This window comes from Lepeophtheirus salmonis, chromosome 5, assembly GCF_016086655.4.
Source record: "Lepeophtheirus salmonis chromosome 5, UVic_Lsal_1.4, whole genome shotgun sequence".
Taxonomy (NCBI): domain Eukaryota; kingdom Metazoa; phylum Arthropoda; class Copepoda; order Siphonostomatoida; family Caligidae; genus Lepeophtheirus; species Lepeophtheirus salmonis.
Window position 1 is genome coordinate 29756702 of NC_052135.2, and position 19322 is coordinate 29776023.

General features: G+C 30.5%; 2 protein-coding genes across 2 annotated transcripts in view; one reads left to right on the forward strand and one right to left on the reverse strand.

Moving 5' to 3' along the window:
* The window catches only part of LOC121117490 (uncharacterized), a 64539-nt gene extending 61792 nt beyond the window's left edge, over positions 1-2747 (reverse strand). Inside the window, exon 1 of the mRNA XM_071888561.1 lies at positions 2491-2747. The gene's annotated coding sequence lies outside the window, so the exon portion shown is untranslated. The remainder of the gene's footprint in view (positions 1-2490) is intronic.
* Positions 2748-11795: 9048 nt separating this feature from the next.
* LOC121117678 (pantetheinase) overlaps positions 11796-19322 on the forward strand; it is a 31057-nt gene continuing 23530 nt past the window's right edge. The window contains exon 1 of the mRNA XM_040712135.2: positions 11796-12192. Coding sequence (XP_040568069.1) covers positions 11989-12192 — 204 coding nt within the window. The 5' untranslated portion in view covers positions 11796-11988. The remainder of the gene's footprint in view (positions 12193-19322) is intronic.

The window sequence follows — 19322 nt, forward strand, 5'->3', positions numbered from 1 at the left end:
TCTCTTAAGACTTAACTAGAAACAAAATCGGTTTTGGACCCAGTCTCTACACATCCTTACATAATCAATCACAGAGACACCCCATTTTTTCCGACTCTGATACTCCATGGGGAGTAGAGAGGGGCATCACACCGGCCGTTAATTTTAGCATATTGGCATATAGAATATATGTATATATAAATAATGTGGTACTCTATGGTTGTATACTTGATGATGGAATATGGAAATCTATGGTCCTTAACTCACTCCTTGGAATAACAATGACTCTTCGTAATTTATGAAAGAGGTGGAATAATATTTGTTTACATGAATTTAAAAGAATATTGAAGGACGCGGAAGGACTTTGTATGTCTGTTTATACCCATGTACATTGTTAATATATCTATATACTTATATATATGGGGCCCATGTCTAGAAATCAATAAATAAAATACAACTACTCATATAGCCCCATTTAGGATAATTTTAACCTTTTTTGTACTTATATGTACATAAATGGTACATTCTATTATATTAAATTACAGATAATTCATGCTTCAAAATAGAAACCAAAAAGAAATCACAATAAGTGTTTAGTCGACACAAGAATAATAGATTGTTCAAGGCTTCTATAAAAAATATAAAATCTCAACATTATTACAAAGGACAGTATCCAAGGTCCTTAAACTTTAATTTAGAAATATCTCACAATTAGTCATGTCTTTAAAGCTCAAAAACATAATCATTATTGTGGGTTGAAATTTGAAATTCTAATTTTATACAGAAGGCATTTTATCCTTGTGGTTTTATCAATGGATATATGTATTTATAATCCTTTGTATTTGCATGGTAAGTTACAACAAAATGAAGTAACATTGTGGAGTGAATGAGTCATGGATAGAGAAAAAATTATCATTATCTTCAATGATTATTTTAAGGATCTAAGGAATAGAGCTATCAAAGTAATTGGAAATCGATCTTTGGAAGATCTAAATGTTTTATGAGATTTTTTTTCCAAACTAATATTTCATGTCAAATATTATCATATCCAGGCGACTAATGAATCAAATTGTTAAATGATTCTTTCTTTTTTAATGCATAACAATATACACTAATTACAGAAGTGGAGTCCACCTAATCAAAGCTTTCATTTATGTGTTAGAACATAGATATCATATAGAATGTAAATCACCTTTGAAAGTTATTGATATACCAAATGTTCTAAACATATTACTGAGTCACCGAATAACAACACTTTGTGTATAAAGTATGATGGGGAATCAAAGATCATTAAGAGGGTTTCAGCATGAATGGGCAATTATTCAAAAACCTCATAAATCATGAAAAATTGACAGGCTCCCTCCAACCCCCCTCTTATCTACATATTATGTAGGTATCTACAGATATTGCCATATCATCATTTATATATGATCCCCTCTTGCCCTACCCAGAAATCCTTAATATATAAGCTTCACTTGTTCAAATGTACATAATATGCTCTTATTTTTTATAAGAGATTGTTGTTAAGAATCCTTTATTTTTAGAAGGACAGGCATTGATTTTTTATATGTTAAATCAGAGTCAGAAGGCGGTTTCAAGTACATACATACATACAAATAATAATATGTATACGCTTATAAAATTATACATACAATTATAGTGTATATAGTCACACACTTGAAATGGCTTTGGAAAAAGATGGATTCGATTTTTAAATTGCATTTTTTACTCGTTCTTATTTGGTTCTACTAATATATATTTTAAAGTCTGACAGCGTAAAAAAATATGTTATATGAATAAGAGACAAGTTATCTAGATATGAACTGAATAATTAACCCGTGAACAGTAATAATATGTGGTGTGTCAACACAAAGACAATATTGAAAAAAAATAAAATGTACACTTTAATTTTTTTTTCTTGATATATAGGTACATACAGGAGATTCCCTTAATTTTAGATTTATTTTAGAATATATTTTTTTAAAACTTATATTGGCACACAATTAAATAAAATGCATCAATTTTTCATCCTTTTTTTTAACCATCAAGTTTGGCTACATTTAAGTACAATTTGTAACACACTCAAAGTATTAATAAGAATAATTTTGTGATAGAAATTAAGGATAATTAGTCGAGAAATACAAATTTAATCTACAGTCCATTTTGAGAAAAATCATTGTTGCTTGATTTTATGCTGACGGACCACATATGTACTTTAAATCCTAAGCCATCAAAATACCGTCGGTATAACCTATTCTGTACGTATCAATTTATGCAATATAAAAATTATACATTAACATAGGCATGAATTAAAAGAATTGAGTGAAAGTGAAGAGTAAACAACAGGAACTATTTTGTATTTCAAGTTTATTCAATTAAACGTAAAATAGGTTAAATAAAAAGGCACCTTGTAAATTAATAATTATCAATCCGGCTTAAGTATTCTTAAGCAATATATTTTTCAACAAAAATGTATTAAACTTATTAAGGAGTATATAAGTATTTCCCTACCTTGTTTAAAGAACTATCGAAGCAAGAATTTTTTTTTCTTTTTTGGTCGTTATAGGTCACAGAGCACTTTTAAGAGATAAAATAGCGTAACATAAATAAATGAATCACAATTTTGTAAAACTAGTTGTTCCATGGATTAATACAAATTTATTTTTACTGATAACACACTTTACTTGGAGATGTGAAGTATTAAATGTACATACAAATATAAATATATCTCTTCCATTAAAAGCCGACCAAGGCCCCCAAAAACCCTCATTCTGCCCGTTTTTTCTTCTCCTTCTTTCATAGTCAGTCAGAGATAGAAGGAACATTTCTTCTTCCTGCTACGTGAAAATGTTCTTTACAAGCCTGCAAAGAACGCTGGAGCAGGTACACTTTGCTTTTGAAGTTTTGTGTAGTAGTACATACTACGTAGTATCAAGTATGGATGTCATATAATAAAAGTAAGTAAGTACCTACATACTGATACATTGTTAAAAATGAAAGTTAAAAAGAAGAAAAAAAACTTGAATGAACCAACCAACAACTTATTATTTATAAATAAATTAATAAAAAGGGAAAATACGGGCCATAATATAGACACTAGTGTTGAGACTCGGTCCAAGATCGATTTTTTTCTTTTTTGGTTCAGTCTTAAGGGGTTTTTCTAAACCGATTTGAACCGATATTTAGGCACTAAGGCGAAATTTAATCGTTGTCAAATCGTGGACAGATTTTTCCCTCCCAATATAACCCATTTTTTCGGTCTCCGAATAGGGGAGAAAATCGGTCCATGGACCGATTTTCTCCCCTATTCTGATTTATGAAACACATCCAACTTCATATGACGTCATTGTTCCGATATTCTCAATTTTGAAACACACATCATGTCATGAACAGTTCTTTATAGAATCGATCAAGACCGAATTTTAAATGAGACAGATCCAGACCAATGTTTTCTTAGGGATCGACCTAGAACAAATTTTTCTTTGAAACTGATCCAGGGCGAACTTCTTTAAAGGACAGAATGAGTTCGGTTCAATTTAAATCATAACAGTTTAAGACTGAAGGGGTTTTAGACTGAAACTCTACACTAATATTAGACTAACATTAAACAGATGTGCAGAGTTCGAAAATAAACTCTTTGAAATAATGGAAATAATATCGAAGTCGTCTGTAGAAAAAAGGAATCATTTTGTAATGAATTTTATGGGTTAAGAAATTACTTGCAGACTTGACTCAAGGAAACAACTTCTCTTCTCTTATTTAAAAAAAAGAAGAAGACAATAATATAAGAGATGCGTTAGAGCAGTTGTTCTCAAACTGTGGTACGTGAAGGCTTTAGTGGGTGGTGGTGGTGGGGGGGGAAAGTTTGTATTAGTGATGGGTCGATTCCAAAAAAAAACCTATGATACCGATTCCGATGCAATTCTCGTAAAAATTCCCAATGTCGATTCTTTAATATTTTAATACCCTTTTATTATTAGAAGCGTCTACAGGATTTTATATATATATATTTTTTTTTGCGTGGGGCTGTGTTTTTGGATTTTTTTTGGAAAAACAAAAAATCCTATTTTTACAAAAATATCATTAAACATTATAGTTTAAAATTTCTTCACCAGATTAAGCCCTACAAACATAAAATATTCATATATTTAAACTAAAAACATTATCATCTAAAATTAAAAACATAAAATATTTATAGCAAATTTGCTTTTAAACCAACAACCAGCTCGTCTTTTTTTTTTTTTTTTTACTCTTCCTAAAAGTTTGAGTATCTTCTGCAATGTCCTAAAATGTCTTGATGCGTTTGATGAATGATATCGGAGGCCCAGTCCCAAGTATCCTCGATTCCCCTAGGTATCTTCAACTCGAACGCTCCATATCTTGCCAACGCCGAAATTAAAATAGAACGAATATCCTCGGCAACCATGGGTTCTCCTACAGTTATACTCTTAGCTAGGTAACTCTTTACATTTGATAAAGCATTCCCTATCGACTTAGCTCTAGGAGTACTTTCTTTCTTTTTTGATGACATGCCGAATAGAATTATCGCCGTTATTATATTAACATTATTGTCCTCCAGACCCTTCAGATTTAAACTAATAAATGATCTCAAAATATCTCATTGTGGACATTCCAAAAAACGTATCTAATAGTATTTAATAATTTACTACAATCTTTAAATGGAGTGTTGAAAAACAAAATTCCATTGGCTATCTGAAATTGTGCTGAGAATTTTCTTCCATCAGCAATTCGGGAAGCATAAGACATAATCTTATGCATCCAATTACGAGATAGATTTAGTTCCTAATCCATCCATCACACCTTGACGACACAGAGACCTCTTCTGAATTAAAAAACCATTTTCAAATGCCAAGGGACGGGCACATTGTGTAGCTTGGCATGTCTAATGAGAGGAAATTTAAACTTCCCGATAAAAAAAACCAGATTGAACACCAATATCATGTATTGATAGCTGATTTTTTGGCAGTGCCTCCTATTCCAAAGATACAGGGTCACGTAAATTCTTAAAAAAAGGTTTCTTTTCAAGATTCTTATGAATTGTATCCACAGTCGTTCCACAATCGTAAGTGGGAGTAGCTTTCCAAAGAACCCTTTGTGTTGCAGTAAGCATAGGGGAAAAGTCGTCGATATATCCATATATAAGATCAGTTCCAAGTATAACATATATTCATAGTATGGACTTGATGTTATTACATTTCTCCACTCCATGTTGGGATTCTTCGTTATATCAACAAAAAATTTCGAATAAATTTTTGTGATTATGTCCACAAAAGATTTGAGCCTCCACACCATCGATTTCTTGGTCTCTTTAAAGCAGAAATATAATTCCCATGATAAAGATTCTCTAACCAAAAAATTTCCTCCGATATGGCATTATCCGCCAATATTGGTTAAGAGAAAACATTTCGAATAACAAACGTGTTATAAAGGTCAATTCTTTTTTTAAGGTTAAAATTGTGCCAGCTTTGATACAATTATTGGCTTTTGTTTTTAGTTCCAGCCAATTTAATTCAGAGGGGCCAGAGCCCACCCATTTAATCCCTAAAACAGTTATAATTTCTTTGATAGAATGCCATAAGCCAATTGGGGGAAATTGCAGTCATTGATTTATTGATTTCCACTCCCGGCTTTTTTTCGAACATTGTAAAATAAGATAAGATAATTTCTATTCTTCTTTGCGATTGAGCTTCCGAGTTTGCTTCTATTATCACGGTCACATCATCGTCATAAAGATCTATAATATGTTTAATATTTCCAAAACTGACACCGAATCCTAGATATTTTTTTGTCAGGGTGGTTCTTAGCTCTTCTATTGCAGCTACAAAGGGCAGGGGCCCGAAGGACGACCCTGACGACAACTTTTGCTCAAGTAAATCGGTCTGCTCTTTTTACTTCCAACATTACCTGTCTATGATCCCGTAGCTAGCAATGCCCTTACAGGGTTAAAAAACTGGCTTGTTAGTAGTTTTTTCACCGATCTCAAAATGTGAGAATGAGAAAGGGAATCGAATGTTTTTGAAAAACTTATAGCAATAATAGCTCCAAAACGCTTGTTTCTATTCACTGCTTCAATTCCTGTCTGAATATTCCAGGAAATGTCAGATATTTTTCTTCCTTTTAAAAATCCTTTTTGCTCTGGGCCTATCTTTTTATTTAAAATAGGTTCAATCTGACTTGCTATCACTCCTGAAAGTATTCTGTATGTTTCGTTTAGTACAGTGATTGGCCTCAAATTGTCAAGGTTAAAGCCATCTCCCTTTTTGGGGATTAGAACAATTCGTCCTTTAGTTAAAAGTTCTGGAATATAAAAGTTTCCCATTTTATATAAATACGGGACGAACTCTTCTCTGCATGCCATAAATATTTTTTTACCCCCATAATCTATTCTCTTTGTTACTGAGGCTGAGTAATTATTTTTGTTGGTAAGGTTTTTAATCCTTTAAAGAGGATTATTTTTATTTTCTATTTTAGCCTTCGCTTCTAACACGGCGATTTCCGCAATCCTTTTTTTAATTTTTTTAAAGCATAAGTTATTCTCAAACCATTAATTTTTTTGAAAAAAAGATCCAAATTCTAAGGCTCTTAACAATAAATTAACAAAATCCACAGCTTTTTATAAAACATAAATAATTAGTAAAAAAATTCAAAAATACATAGTTATTGACAGTTATATTTTTTGAAAAAAACTCATATATTAGCTTTTCTAGTATGAAGAAAAATTACTTAATTTGGGATGGGGGGGGGGGAAGCTTTTTTTTCATAACATAGAAAAGTAATAAATAAGAAACGGAATCGCAAATCAAATATTATTTTCCCGATCCCAATTCCAGAAAAAAAAACCAGATTCCGACTAATCACTAGTTTTTTCATAAATAAAAAAAAAAATTAACAAAAACGTATCGTAGTTATAAAAGAAAATTTTAAAAATTTGCTATGTATCGACACGAAAGCAATTTCAATTAAAATAAAAGATAAAATTCCAATGTTTTTTGTTTGTTTTTTTACTTTTATGTATATATACAAACCTTATTATTTAATAGAATTATTTGAGTCAATAGATTTGTGAGATAAGTTAGGAGATCCAAAAATTTAGATATTAATTATACCTATTTTTTTTTTTTGAGACTTATATTACCCCGATATAGCCTTTACTTTATTGGGATGATCAATTTGTGGTATCTCCAAAGGGTTAATAAAGATAGTTTGTAGATAGAAATTAACATTAATCTGACAAAAAAAATATAATCCAAAAACAATTTTGAGAAAAATCATTTTATCGGCCTTTACAATGACAGACCACGTATGTATTTATCAAATTTAAATAATGTACTTGGAGATCTTAATATTTTCTCAGAGTTTATAGATTGTAAAAAGTTTGAAAATCACTGTTTTAAGGGGGGAAAAGAACGAAATAGTACATAAATATTTAACAAACTTAGTCATTTAGGATTGAAAGGGGACCATACGGTAATCAAATGTAATTAAAATTCTTTAACCTATTAAAGACATTATACATTTAATTTGTATTGGTTGAAAGTAATTTTTAGGATCCGGTTTGCTATTTTTTCAAGGGACCAAAATAATCTTATTTTCTCTTTCCTTGTCAAGGGATTCAAAGTTGGATAGAGACTGTATCAGAGTTCACATTGATTATGGTACATTTTGTACATAAAGTGTGTACAATTAGAATGAAGTTATTTTTAATAAGTTGTTGATCCATTAAAGCGGAAAATTGTATTTATAATGAACTCATTCAAAAAGTATAAAACTAAAAGATATCAACACAAAATATATCACTAAGAGTTTTAAAATACATATTTATATAAATATTAGTGTTGAGAGTATGTCCTAGACTAAACCTTTTTTCTTTTGATTGGGTCGTAAGTGATTTTTTCTAGACCAATTTGAACAAATATTTCCATTTAGAACGCAATCTCAAATCATAGACAGAAATTTAATCGTTTTCAAACAATGAGACTATTTTTTCAGCCTCAATATATGGGCAGAGATTATCTCTCTTATACTTACTTATGAGCTGTACAATTTAAAAAAGTTTTGTTTTTAAAGAATATTCCCCTAATTATGTTTTTACTTTGCATTTTTTCAGTAGTAGAAGATTGCAGAGCACACCAAAAGACATTTAAACTTTTTAACTGTCAAGACATAAGCTGTGTGCATGTGTACTAACATAATCAAAAATAGTAAATTTGAGAATGGAATGAAAACTGAATTCAGGATTAGAAAATAGCGGTTTCTTTTTTATCCAAGTAGTACATACATACATACATTTATGGAAAAGGTGGCTGCCTCTTTGCTCTATGTAAGAACGATGCCTAGATGAGATAAACGGTTACTTACTTAGTCATTCTGACAACTCGTCCTTCCTTTGTATAATGTATGTATTGTGTGCTTATGTATGTAGACTGTAGGTACAAACTAAGTACTTATATATAAAATGAATTATTCCTTCAAGGGCATTACCCCAAGGTTTTTAATTATGTAATACTAGGACGTACCCGTATATTTTATTTCGAACTATTTATTAATTGAATGGTTGAAATAACTCCATTATTTAGTCTACCTTGTCGATAGACAACATTATCATTAAAAATATGTGCCTTCTTCAACCATCATGAAGATACATACTAAGACTAACTCGCTAATCATCTTTTTGCCCATACCTTTAAAAAAAAATTTGAGACACGGGAAATAGATTTTGTTTTATGAAAAAAAATCAACTTATTAGCGAGCAAACATACTTGCCGTCCAGAGCCAAGGAATCTGGTCTGATTAGAATAAAACCATGCCTTAGATATGTAACTCAGAATTCTGAACAACTTTTATTTTGTAACTAAATTATTTATCTATCTCTCCTTTTGAAATAAATACTCTTTGCGTTTTATCAGCGGACAAACAACTATAATATTATATTATAGTAGTTGTGAGGAGGTACAATGTACATAGATATGTACGGCGAAGAAATTAGTATTTCATATCTTATAGATTTGGTAAGACCCATTCACGAACCATTTTCAGTACCTCACCCTTAGGCTAGGAAGTTGTCACCCAATATTCTGAGTACACGGTCATCCCCCTTCGATGCCGGGAAGTCGTCACTTTCTCCCACGAGAGAAACATAATATTTCCACCCCATCATTGACGAGGGGAAGGGTCTTCTTGGGGTTCTGCAAAGCATTTTTCTCCCTCTAAACTCTTTTTTTTTTTTTTGTTAATATCTCACTTTGAAAATAAACCTACCATTAAAATAATAAAAAGTTCTCGTCCATTGTCAGTGGGCAAATGTTCAAAATCGACAAAAGAAACAAATACATAATTTCCTGCACTGTATGTATATTGAACATAGGTATAGTTAATGATGAAAATCCAGTGATGAAGGGTCATGTTAAAAAAAACCCAAAAATCAACATGGTAATCCTAACAATGTGAAGAATGTTTTGGAGGAGAAAAAGAATAATGCTCATAACATTCCATTAGATTAGCTACAATCAGCTGTGAGAATGGAGGAGGAAGAGAAGGAAATGAACAAGGACATTGGCAAGAATGACTAAGATGTCGATCCCCCATTCTACTCTGAGTCCAACAAGGACTTATAACTTTAACACCGCAACAATTCCTCAGAGTTACGCTCCATCTTTTATGGGCACACACGAATGTTATATTCAGGTTTTGAATATAATTGAATCTATTTAGAAAAAGATGTTCACCACTCTGGAATTAAATAATGACAACTGCCAAGAAAAAAAATATTCCTTCTTTATACTACTAATTACAAATTAACGGGCCAGCTAAAACATCATTGGGTATGGTGATGCACTGTCCTCTTTTCTTCGGACATGTGTCAATACAAAAACAAGATATAATCCTTTTCTCAAAATCGAGTCTAATTGCATTTGTATTCCTCAACAAATTATTATTTTCAACTTCTATTAACATATTAATCTTACTTACACTCTTGGTACGTCACAAATCGTACTTAAGGTTGCCCAAAATTGATCGTCACAATAAAAGACAAAAATTGTTTTGTGAGCACTTTGCCTGTACACCCTGAGGGCCAGGGTGTGTTTTGGATATTAGAAGGGTTCTTTGATGCTGAGGAAAGTGGCAGTATATGAATTTAACAAACCTCAGGAACAAGCAGCCCACAAACCCCCAGAATATATTCATGTATATAAAAAGGGTTTCTTGTTGCTTAGAAATGCGGCAGCGCAGTAGTTTAAACTACCTTGAGGCCCAGTACTTTACCTGTACAACATGAGAGCCAGGCTGTATTTTGGGATATTATGAGGGTTTCTTGATGCTTACGGAAGTGGCGGTGGAGAAATTTAACTTGAACCGGTCCCAGTAGTTCACTTGCACAACCCATAGAAAGGGTTCCTTGGTGCCTCAAAACACGGCGGCAGTAGAGTTTAAACTGTATTTTGGCTGTACAGCCTGAGAACCGGTGTGTATTTTGGGATATTAGGAGGCTTCCTTGCCACTCAGGGAAGCGGCTGCGAGACTGCGAGTTGGGCGTCTGACCTCGAATAAAGTAACTACTTCCACATCGCTTGAAAGAAGGGAGTCGATATAAAGACTATATATTAACAAACTCATACTCATAAAACCAACATGGGAATCATTCTTAAAATTTTATGGTATTTTTTTATTGTTATTAAACAGAAGACTTCTTCATAAATTTTAATTTCTTAAAGGCCGGGTAAACCTACTCTGGTACATTATTATAATAAAAATGACACAAAATATTATTTCCAAAAGCAAAAGAAGAATCAAAATTTGTTTATATTTTATTCTTGAATATTATTAATTTCAAAATAATATTATATAATATAATATAAAAAAACAACAACCTAAAACCGACAAAGCCACTTGTCCTCTTTTTTGAAATTAAAATTTGATTACTCTAGAAGAGTGATTATCAAACTGTTTACATTGCGGATCACCTGAAAATTTAATGTTTAGGTCACCAAATTCGACCTTTATTTAACATTTTTAGAAATTTACAATTTTTGCATGAATATTATGCAAAAAAAGCTGATTTTTTTTTCCTTTTTTTTGATAAAAGTCATATTTCCTCAATGTACGTCGAAATGGAGTAGGTGTATCACATTTTGAGAACCACTAAACATTTTTTTATAACTTAACATAAAAAAAATGAAGAATTTGGAGGACGACAAAAACTAATACAAAATAACATTTTCTTTTCGACAAATTGAACAACAAGTTCTTACCTCCCCTCCTGTAGTCGTGGGTCTATTCCCATGTACGGTTTTACAATTAGAATCTACTGTAGTCAAATGGTCATTGGAAAAATTTGCTATTAACAGCTTTGACAATGACGAATTTTTAAAATAATATTTAAACATTTTGATAACATCGGTCGATAAATAGTTTAATCATGAAGGAAATTATAACTGCGGCTATCGCCTAGAATATGGCTACTCAATTGTAGGCTTGAGGTCATTCCCAGACCTTTGAGTATTATTATTAGACTGCAGGCTCTTGTAGGGGAAGAAATTCATCAAATTTTCTGATTCGGCCTGAGAGAAGAAATTATCTTTTATTTTCAAATTTATGATCCAACCAAAAAATGAAAATTATATTTTATTTTTAAAAAACGTTAAAAGTTCAACAACCTATTTATACATTGGAACTTGTCTGGCTCTATCTATGTTCTTAGTAGTTGAGCGATAAATTTTTTGATTAATTGGATGAAGTTTGGCTAGATATAGCCGGAAATAGATCAATCTGGCAATACTACATAGATAAATATGTACATGTACGTGCGTGTGTTTATCCCAATAAAACAAGTTGATTAAGACTACTGTGACGTGGATTTCATGTGCTCTTGTTATATCAGATATCTTCTTACAAAAACTCTTGTTTTGATCAGTAAATTGGGAAAACTTCATTTGATAAAACTTATCTCTTGTCTATGAATATTTTTTGTATTCTTTTTTTTTTGAAGAAATGAGGTTGACCGTATTTTTTATTCTTTTATTTTTTTTAATAGTGTTTTTAGCTCAAGTGCTCAAATATAATTCCTATATTGCATCAGTGGTAGAGTTTGAGTCTGCAGAAGTTAGATGGCAGGATCTGAAAAATGATCCAATGTCATATATATCTCAAAATATGGAACAATTGAGGAGTTATGTTTTGGAGTCAAAGAATCAAGTAAGTAGTGAATCTATTAGTGTAGTGTTGGGTTTTGGGAGGCAAATTTTAGATGGATCTGAGATAATTGAGTTTTATTAGACCGAACTTATTTGTTCCAGTTTAAGAAGTTCATTCTACACTGATCTGAACGAAAAATTCGGTTGGATCGTTCTCATTTAAAATTAAGTCTAAGCCGATTCAATAGGTGAACTATTGATGAAGTCATTTGTGTTTTACATACATAGCTACAATGATGTCATTTGAAGTTAAATTTGTTGCATAAATCATATTTGTACATCTCATTAAAAAAAAACTATAGTACTCCTTGCTCGCTAATAAGTTTACATTTTCAAAATAGTGGTAAATAATTGATATGAACACTAATATCTTACAAGTTATCGACATATACACCAATGTTAAATTATATTTGTATATAAATACAATTTTCCTTTTAAATGGTTCCTCTGCTGACAGAGATCCGTATAAACTATAGACTGATATTTGTTAGCAAAGAAATATGTCGTGTTGTCAAAGTTACCATATTTTTTATGACAATCTCTCAAAAGGGGTTCTACGCTAGCCTAAATTTAGCCAATAATCATATCTCTAGAATGTTACACTGTATCTTTATTTTTTTTTTAAATGGACACGTCGGTCTAATCACTGACAGTTTTAGAGATTTAAGGAGGGAGAGAGTGTAAATATTTTCAAATAATCAATTTAAGAGTGGAATATAAACCTACCTTATATTTTAATCTTTCGTTATTTTTATTTGTCTTTTATATTAAATCGAATGAAAATCTACGTTTCTCACAAAAATCGGACATAGCATGAATTTATAAACAAGAGAGAGAACGAGGTGGTTGGTCCCCTTGGTTATAAATAAAAAGACAACGTCATTTTAAAGGGGAGTCATCCAAAAAAAAAAGGATGTTTCATGAGAAATACAAATGTAATTCAAACTCAATTTTGGGAACATCATTTTAGCTTGCTTTTGTAATTTCATCTTCCCGGGAGACCTGTTTGTATTATTTAAATGCTATTTACTTTTTGATATATTAGGGCCTTCTTCTTTTAGAATCATGCAGAGATGAAAATATGAGTGTCCATCATTCTTTGTAATGTGATGTATCAAAATAAACGCATAACAAAAGATCGGTCCTACATAAAATGTTAGGATATGGGAGCGGGGAATTATCAATTCATAATTATACAATGTAATTTGATATTGTAAACGACTCTTAAGATTAAGAATTTACAAGGAAAAAAGGGTTTGTGCATTAGTGTTGAGATTCGGTCAAAGACAAAGATTTTGTAAAGTTAAGTCTTTGGTAATTTTTTCTAACCCAATCTAGATCAAAATTTACATAGACGGAAATGCAAACTGATACTTGGATCAGACCCTAGATCAAACTTGAATTGTTCATAACTGTTTTTTTGAACAGATTTTCTCTCCATTCCTGATTTATGCAACACATATAACTTCATATGACATTATTGTACGTCGATTTGAAACACACATGACGTCATCAATAATTCATCTACAGATTCGATCTAGATGAAATTTATTTCCTTGAGACCGGTCCAGATAGAACTTCTTAAAAGGATCATTTCTTTTTTCTAAAAAAATGACATTTTTAGATTTTACAAGGAGACCGGTCCAGACTGAAGTTTTACTAAATTGGTTAAAATTATAAAGATCTCAAATTCGGGTCTAGACAGAAACCCAACACTAGTTTGTATGAATGTATAGTCACATGACTAAGTTGAAATTAATCACAAGTTAATCCTTCATGTTATTCATAGTTCTATTTAATCATATCCCACTTCCAGGTTAGCAGAATGTGCAGATTCTATACAAACTTCTATACAAACTATGGTTTTGAAAAAAAATAATAATAATGCCTATAAAAATATTTATTGTGAGAGGATTAAACTATCACAACTCCTTTGAATGTTAATTATAAGAAGATTATGCCGATTCCATTAGAATTCAAGCTTTTAATGACTCATTGAAGCATTGATATGAGGGGGGCGTGACTACTTGGGGATGCTACACACCCCTGATAAATTTTTTTGTCAAATTTTCTCTTTTGTTCCTTTTCTAACATTTTATATTTTAAATTTGGCATTTATAGATCAAATAAAACATTCTGTCAAATTTTTTTTTTTTAAAGCTGGGCCCCTCTTCCTTAAAGAAAAATCCTAGTCATGCCCATGTAAATGTGGTTCATCAATACTAAAATAAGATGAATTACATTTTTATTCTTCAAATAAATAACTTCAATTTGTATCAATAAACTAATCTGACTAATCCTGTAGAGACACCGTAAATTACACTTACAACTCCCTTGATAAATTCCCTATAGTAGTTTAAAAAAAATAATATTTACAACATATTTGATTTGAAAAGCCATGTGAGGACCAAATAACGTTTAATAAATCAAATGAATATCTTAAACATACTCTACATTCTTGAGTATTTAAACTTATCTCAGGAATTTGAATATAGGGCCTATAATTGACTGAAATATTTATGAATTAAGAAATTGAGAATATCTCCTTTTCTTTATATTTATTTAATATTCTTTTTGTGTTGACGTACATTATATGTAAGTTGTGTATGTATAGTTGTAGTAAAAATATCCATTATTTTTCATGTAGATGGCTTTAGTAATGTGTAACTTGCGTTTTATAAGTGTGATCGGTTTACGCTAGATGTTGTTAGATAGATAAGATTTCGCACTAAATAACACATAAGAGATTTTAATAATTGTTCCACTCAATATTTTTGAGGACGCGTCAAAGGAATTACAGTTATTATTCGATTAAGCCGAAAGCGTAAGTCAAGCGGCTGAATATGTAAATAGTGCTTATGGTCCAGATACTTTAACAGCAAATAACGCGCAATTTTTTGTTTCATCGATTAAGTTACAATAATTTTTTTGTCAAGATGCCCCACACCATAAAAAGGTCAATTTTTGAAAATTGACATATATAAATGGAAATTGCCGAATCCGACCGTCATGTAAGCAATTGTTTGATTGCATAGGAGATAGTCATTAATGGTGAAAAAGAGTTAAAAAATAAATCCATTAAAGATTATGGATTTCTTTTTATTAAATTTCAAAAATCCATAGTCATTTTCAAAAAGTAAATTTTTTGGATAAAAAAAAACATAAATCCATTTCTATTCTCAAAAATTAAGTTTTTCTGAAAAAAAATCAAAATCTACAGCTGTTACCAAAATATGAGATTTTTTTTGGAAAATTTTTTTTTAGAAAATAAATTTCAAATACTAAATTTTTTTATTGTTTTTTTTAGAAGGGAAGAAAAAAATACAATAATGGTCAATTCTTTGGATAATATTTTTAATTAGACAAGCATGATAGTTGTATAAATATTATTCATATCAATGATATTGTAGGTTTACCTAAAAACATACAGTCTTTATCTTGAAAAGTAACATTTTGAAATTTAATTCCCTTATGATTTCTATTTGTTATTCATACACATAGCTAAATTTATTAACATATGTAAATACAAAAATAAGCTAAAATGATTTTTTTTAAATCGAGCCCGGATTATATTTGTATTCTTCCACAAATTATTGTCAATCTCTATCAAAAAATTATTTTTATTCAATTAAAATGTATTACATTATAAAATAACTTCGTTATTTTATATAACCAAGCATATGATGCACGAACTCTCATTGGATTAGAGTTTCTAAAGTTTTAATTTTGGTTTTTTTTCATCCTTCTAACATTGGATGACAACCTCTCGAATCAAGTCCTTTGATACGAATCATAGTCGTTTATCGATATAAATCAAGTAAAATCTCAAGCTATAAATTCACGTCAAATCTATTGTGTATGAGTTTTTAATTGTCTATCAAAATCACTTCAAATTATGTTCCCAGAAATATAAAATAATTGAATCTCATTATTTAGTTCTGCAAATAACATCCAATATCTGATTTATAAGTTTCCTATTAAACGTAAAAATACTTAACATAGGTACGTCATTTATAAAGTTTTAAAAAAAACTAGGGAAGCACGCCTGTTAGCTTCAGAAGATCCATTCCCGATGCAAGATTTTGCTTTTTACGGTATCTCAGATGACATTGCGATATCCTTTTTGTCATTTCCTCTTATGCCGTAGGCAATTTTAAAATCCCTTTTCAGAATTTATCTTGTTAATTCAGTTAAAAGGGGTAATTCATGGAGGAGGCTGCGTAGTTAGTTATGGAATAATATTCAGCGTTCCTAGAAAAGAAAAATATCACCACAACCATTGCCTTGTATGAACATTAATCACGTATGCTTCTTTCCGCTATTTTGTTTTAAAGCTTTAATCATATATGTATGTTATAACTGTTTTAGAGTATGCCCCTATAGGACGACGAAAGTCAAGAAAACTTAAGTTTGTGATTAATGTCATCAACTTATCACTATTCTACTTGCATGCACAATGTATATCCACCAACAATAACTCAGATACGCACAAAAAAGAAATCCTCTTAATAATATATAGCTCATTCCACGATTTATTTTCAAGAGAAAATAAGATTCTATGCTGCATACCCTTGTATACTCGTACATAGTAAAATAGAGTAAATATTGAGAAAAAAAGTATATAAATAAAGTTAAGATTTTTATAAATCACACCATTACTCCTATTTTTATGACTTTAGCACTAAATGTACACTTTTTAATGATTTATAATCCTTAAATGGTTAAAAATTTTAGAAAGTCAAAAAGTGGGAATCATGGAAGGGTCAAAAAGTAGATCATACTTAATTTTTTTTATAACATAAGTTTTTTTTAACTAACTGATAGGTTTTCAACTTGCCTAACATTACTTCAGTCTACAATTTATCAATAATCAAAATGCTAATTTAAGACCTCAGAACTCAAAGTTGGATTGAGTTACGGATCCAATATTTTCTTTTTGAGTAGGACTAAATACTATAAGTAATAAACTTACTAAACTAGAGTGAAATCCGATTCTTAGTGGAATTATCCATAAATAATAGATAACTTTGTAAATAGGAATGTTAAGTCTATGGATCAATTTTCTACCTTATCCTGCTTTATGAGTTGTAAAAATATGTCAAATCCAACACCAAACTTCATATAGCGTCATTGTAGGTCGCTGCTCATATTTAAAAACACACATCAACAATTCATCTATAGAATTGGTGTAGACCTAATTTTAAATGAAAACGATCCAGACTGAATTTTTTTATTGGGCCAATTTAGATCAATTTTTTTTTTTAGACGGGTTCAGGCTAAACTTTTTTAAGTACCAAAATATTGCAGTCTTCTCCAAATAGGCATGGTCTCAGACCGATCTAGAATTTTCAGACCAAAGCGTAAAAATAGTTAATATACCAGATTTAACGAATGTAATCCTGAAAGACGGACATAATACTAATGGTTCGAGGTTTGGGGCGTAAATGTTTATCCAAGGTTTGGTTATATATATATATTTATATTTATTTTGAATTTATCTTAGAATTCTTATTATATGAAAAGTTGCTAAAATGAGAGGACACACTGTTTGACTACTCCTCAAATCGGGATCAAAAAGGGATAAAAAAATATTAAATATATTACATATAAGTTTGAAACTCTTTATATTGTATTGTATGCATTGGAAAAATGGTCTAAATTGCGGTGAGCGTAAAACCAAGCCTAAGCGAATATCATATTGTAACACTCAGAGACGACCTATTTCCGAACAGAGCTCACTATAAACATAGTGCTCCTACAGGATCAGTTTTTTGAAATAAAGAAATATGGTTTCCTCTTTTTAACTGTTTTCATTAATTTTTATAAGATCACTCTTGTAGTATTTAAAGGAGCTGACTCTGCGTATTATGATCACAAAAAAGGGTATTATATAGTATTCGGATTGTCATATTAATTTATATAAATCACGAACCTTCTTTTAGAATTCGTGTCCTTTCATACTAGGTTATTGATAAGATCATCAAGTCAATGTGTTCAATAATAGATAAATATTATCTGAATAATAATTAATTTTGGCAGCAAAAATAATACAGAAGGCTAACTACCATATGTTTGTTTGTTTTCAAATTTTCCCTTTCCCTTTTGAATGTCGAAGTTGAGAATGAATAAAAAAGCTTAATCGCTGATTCGTCAAAATTTTCAAAATAGAGAGGAAAATAATTAAACAACCTACCATCGTCAATCGTAGTTTAATTGTCTACAAATAAGAAGAGGTTGGAAAAAATCCTTAAACTCCAATTCTAAATCAAGTTACATGTTCTTGAATGTTTTCAGAGGTCCAATTCGAGTCCTTAAAATTCCAGTCATTTTCAGTCCACAATTATAATATAGGTTCCGTATTGTTAAGGCTTTTATTAAGTCTAAGTGGAGTCGAGAGTCTTAGCTGTCGAGTCTAAGTCAATTCAGGAGTAATGGATTGTGAGGTCGGTTCGAGTTGTAAGTCTTGATTTTAAATCCCCAGCTCTGCAAATAAGCTTGAAAATTATGGAGCTAGTAGTAATCACTATATTAGAAAACGATTCAAGCTATGGAATGATCCATCTCCCTCGTGAAAATAGATAGTATTATTGTTTATATAATGAGGGAATATTTAGTCGATCTATGTACTATGTTAATAGACATTTCCCCATGAGAACAATGGTTTATTCCTACATAATCTGAAATACCTAATATTTTGAATCTAAAAGGATTTTCGGAGATTAACTGTATGGATATTGACCTATTTTACATTAAAAATAAAACCATATTAAGAAAATAACCAAATATTTTTTTATGTGAGGGTAATAAATTAACAGGTTTAATGCTCATTTTCCTTTGATTTTGTAATAATCAACCTAAGTGAGTGTATTTATCTAAAAAAAATCGTGATACTTTAAACAAGTTGGACCTCTAATTCTAAAAATGGGAAATACAATATTTTTTGTCATTTGATATGAAATTAGTGGGAATATATGCATTAGGATATTTCTTATGATAATAACTTGAAATAAATAAAGAAGTAGAAGTGGAAGTGAATCAAGGTTTTGTATATCACGAAACAAACAAGCAAATTTATCCATAATAATGAGATTGAAGTTATATATATGATATATTAATCATTTTTTTAGTCAC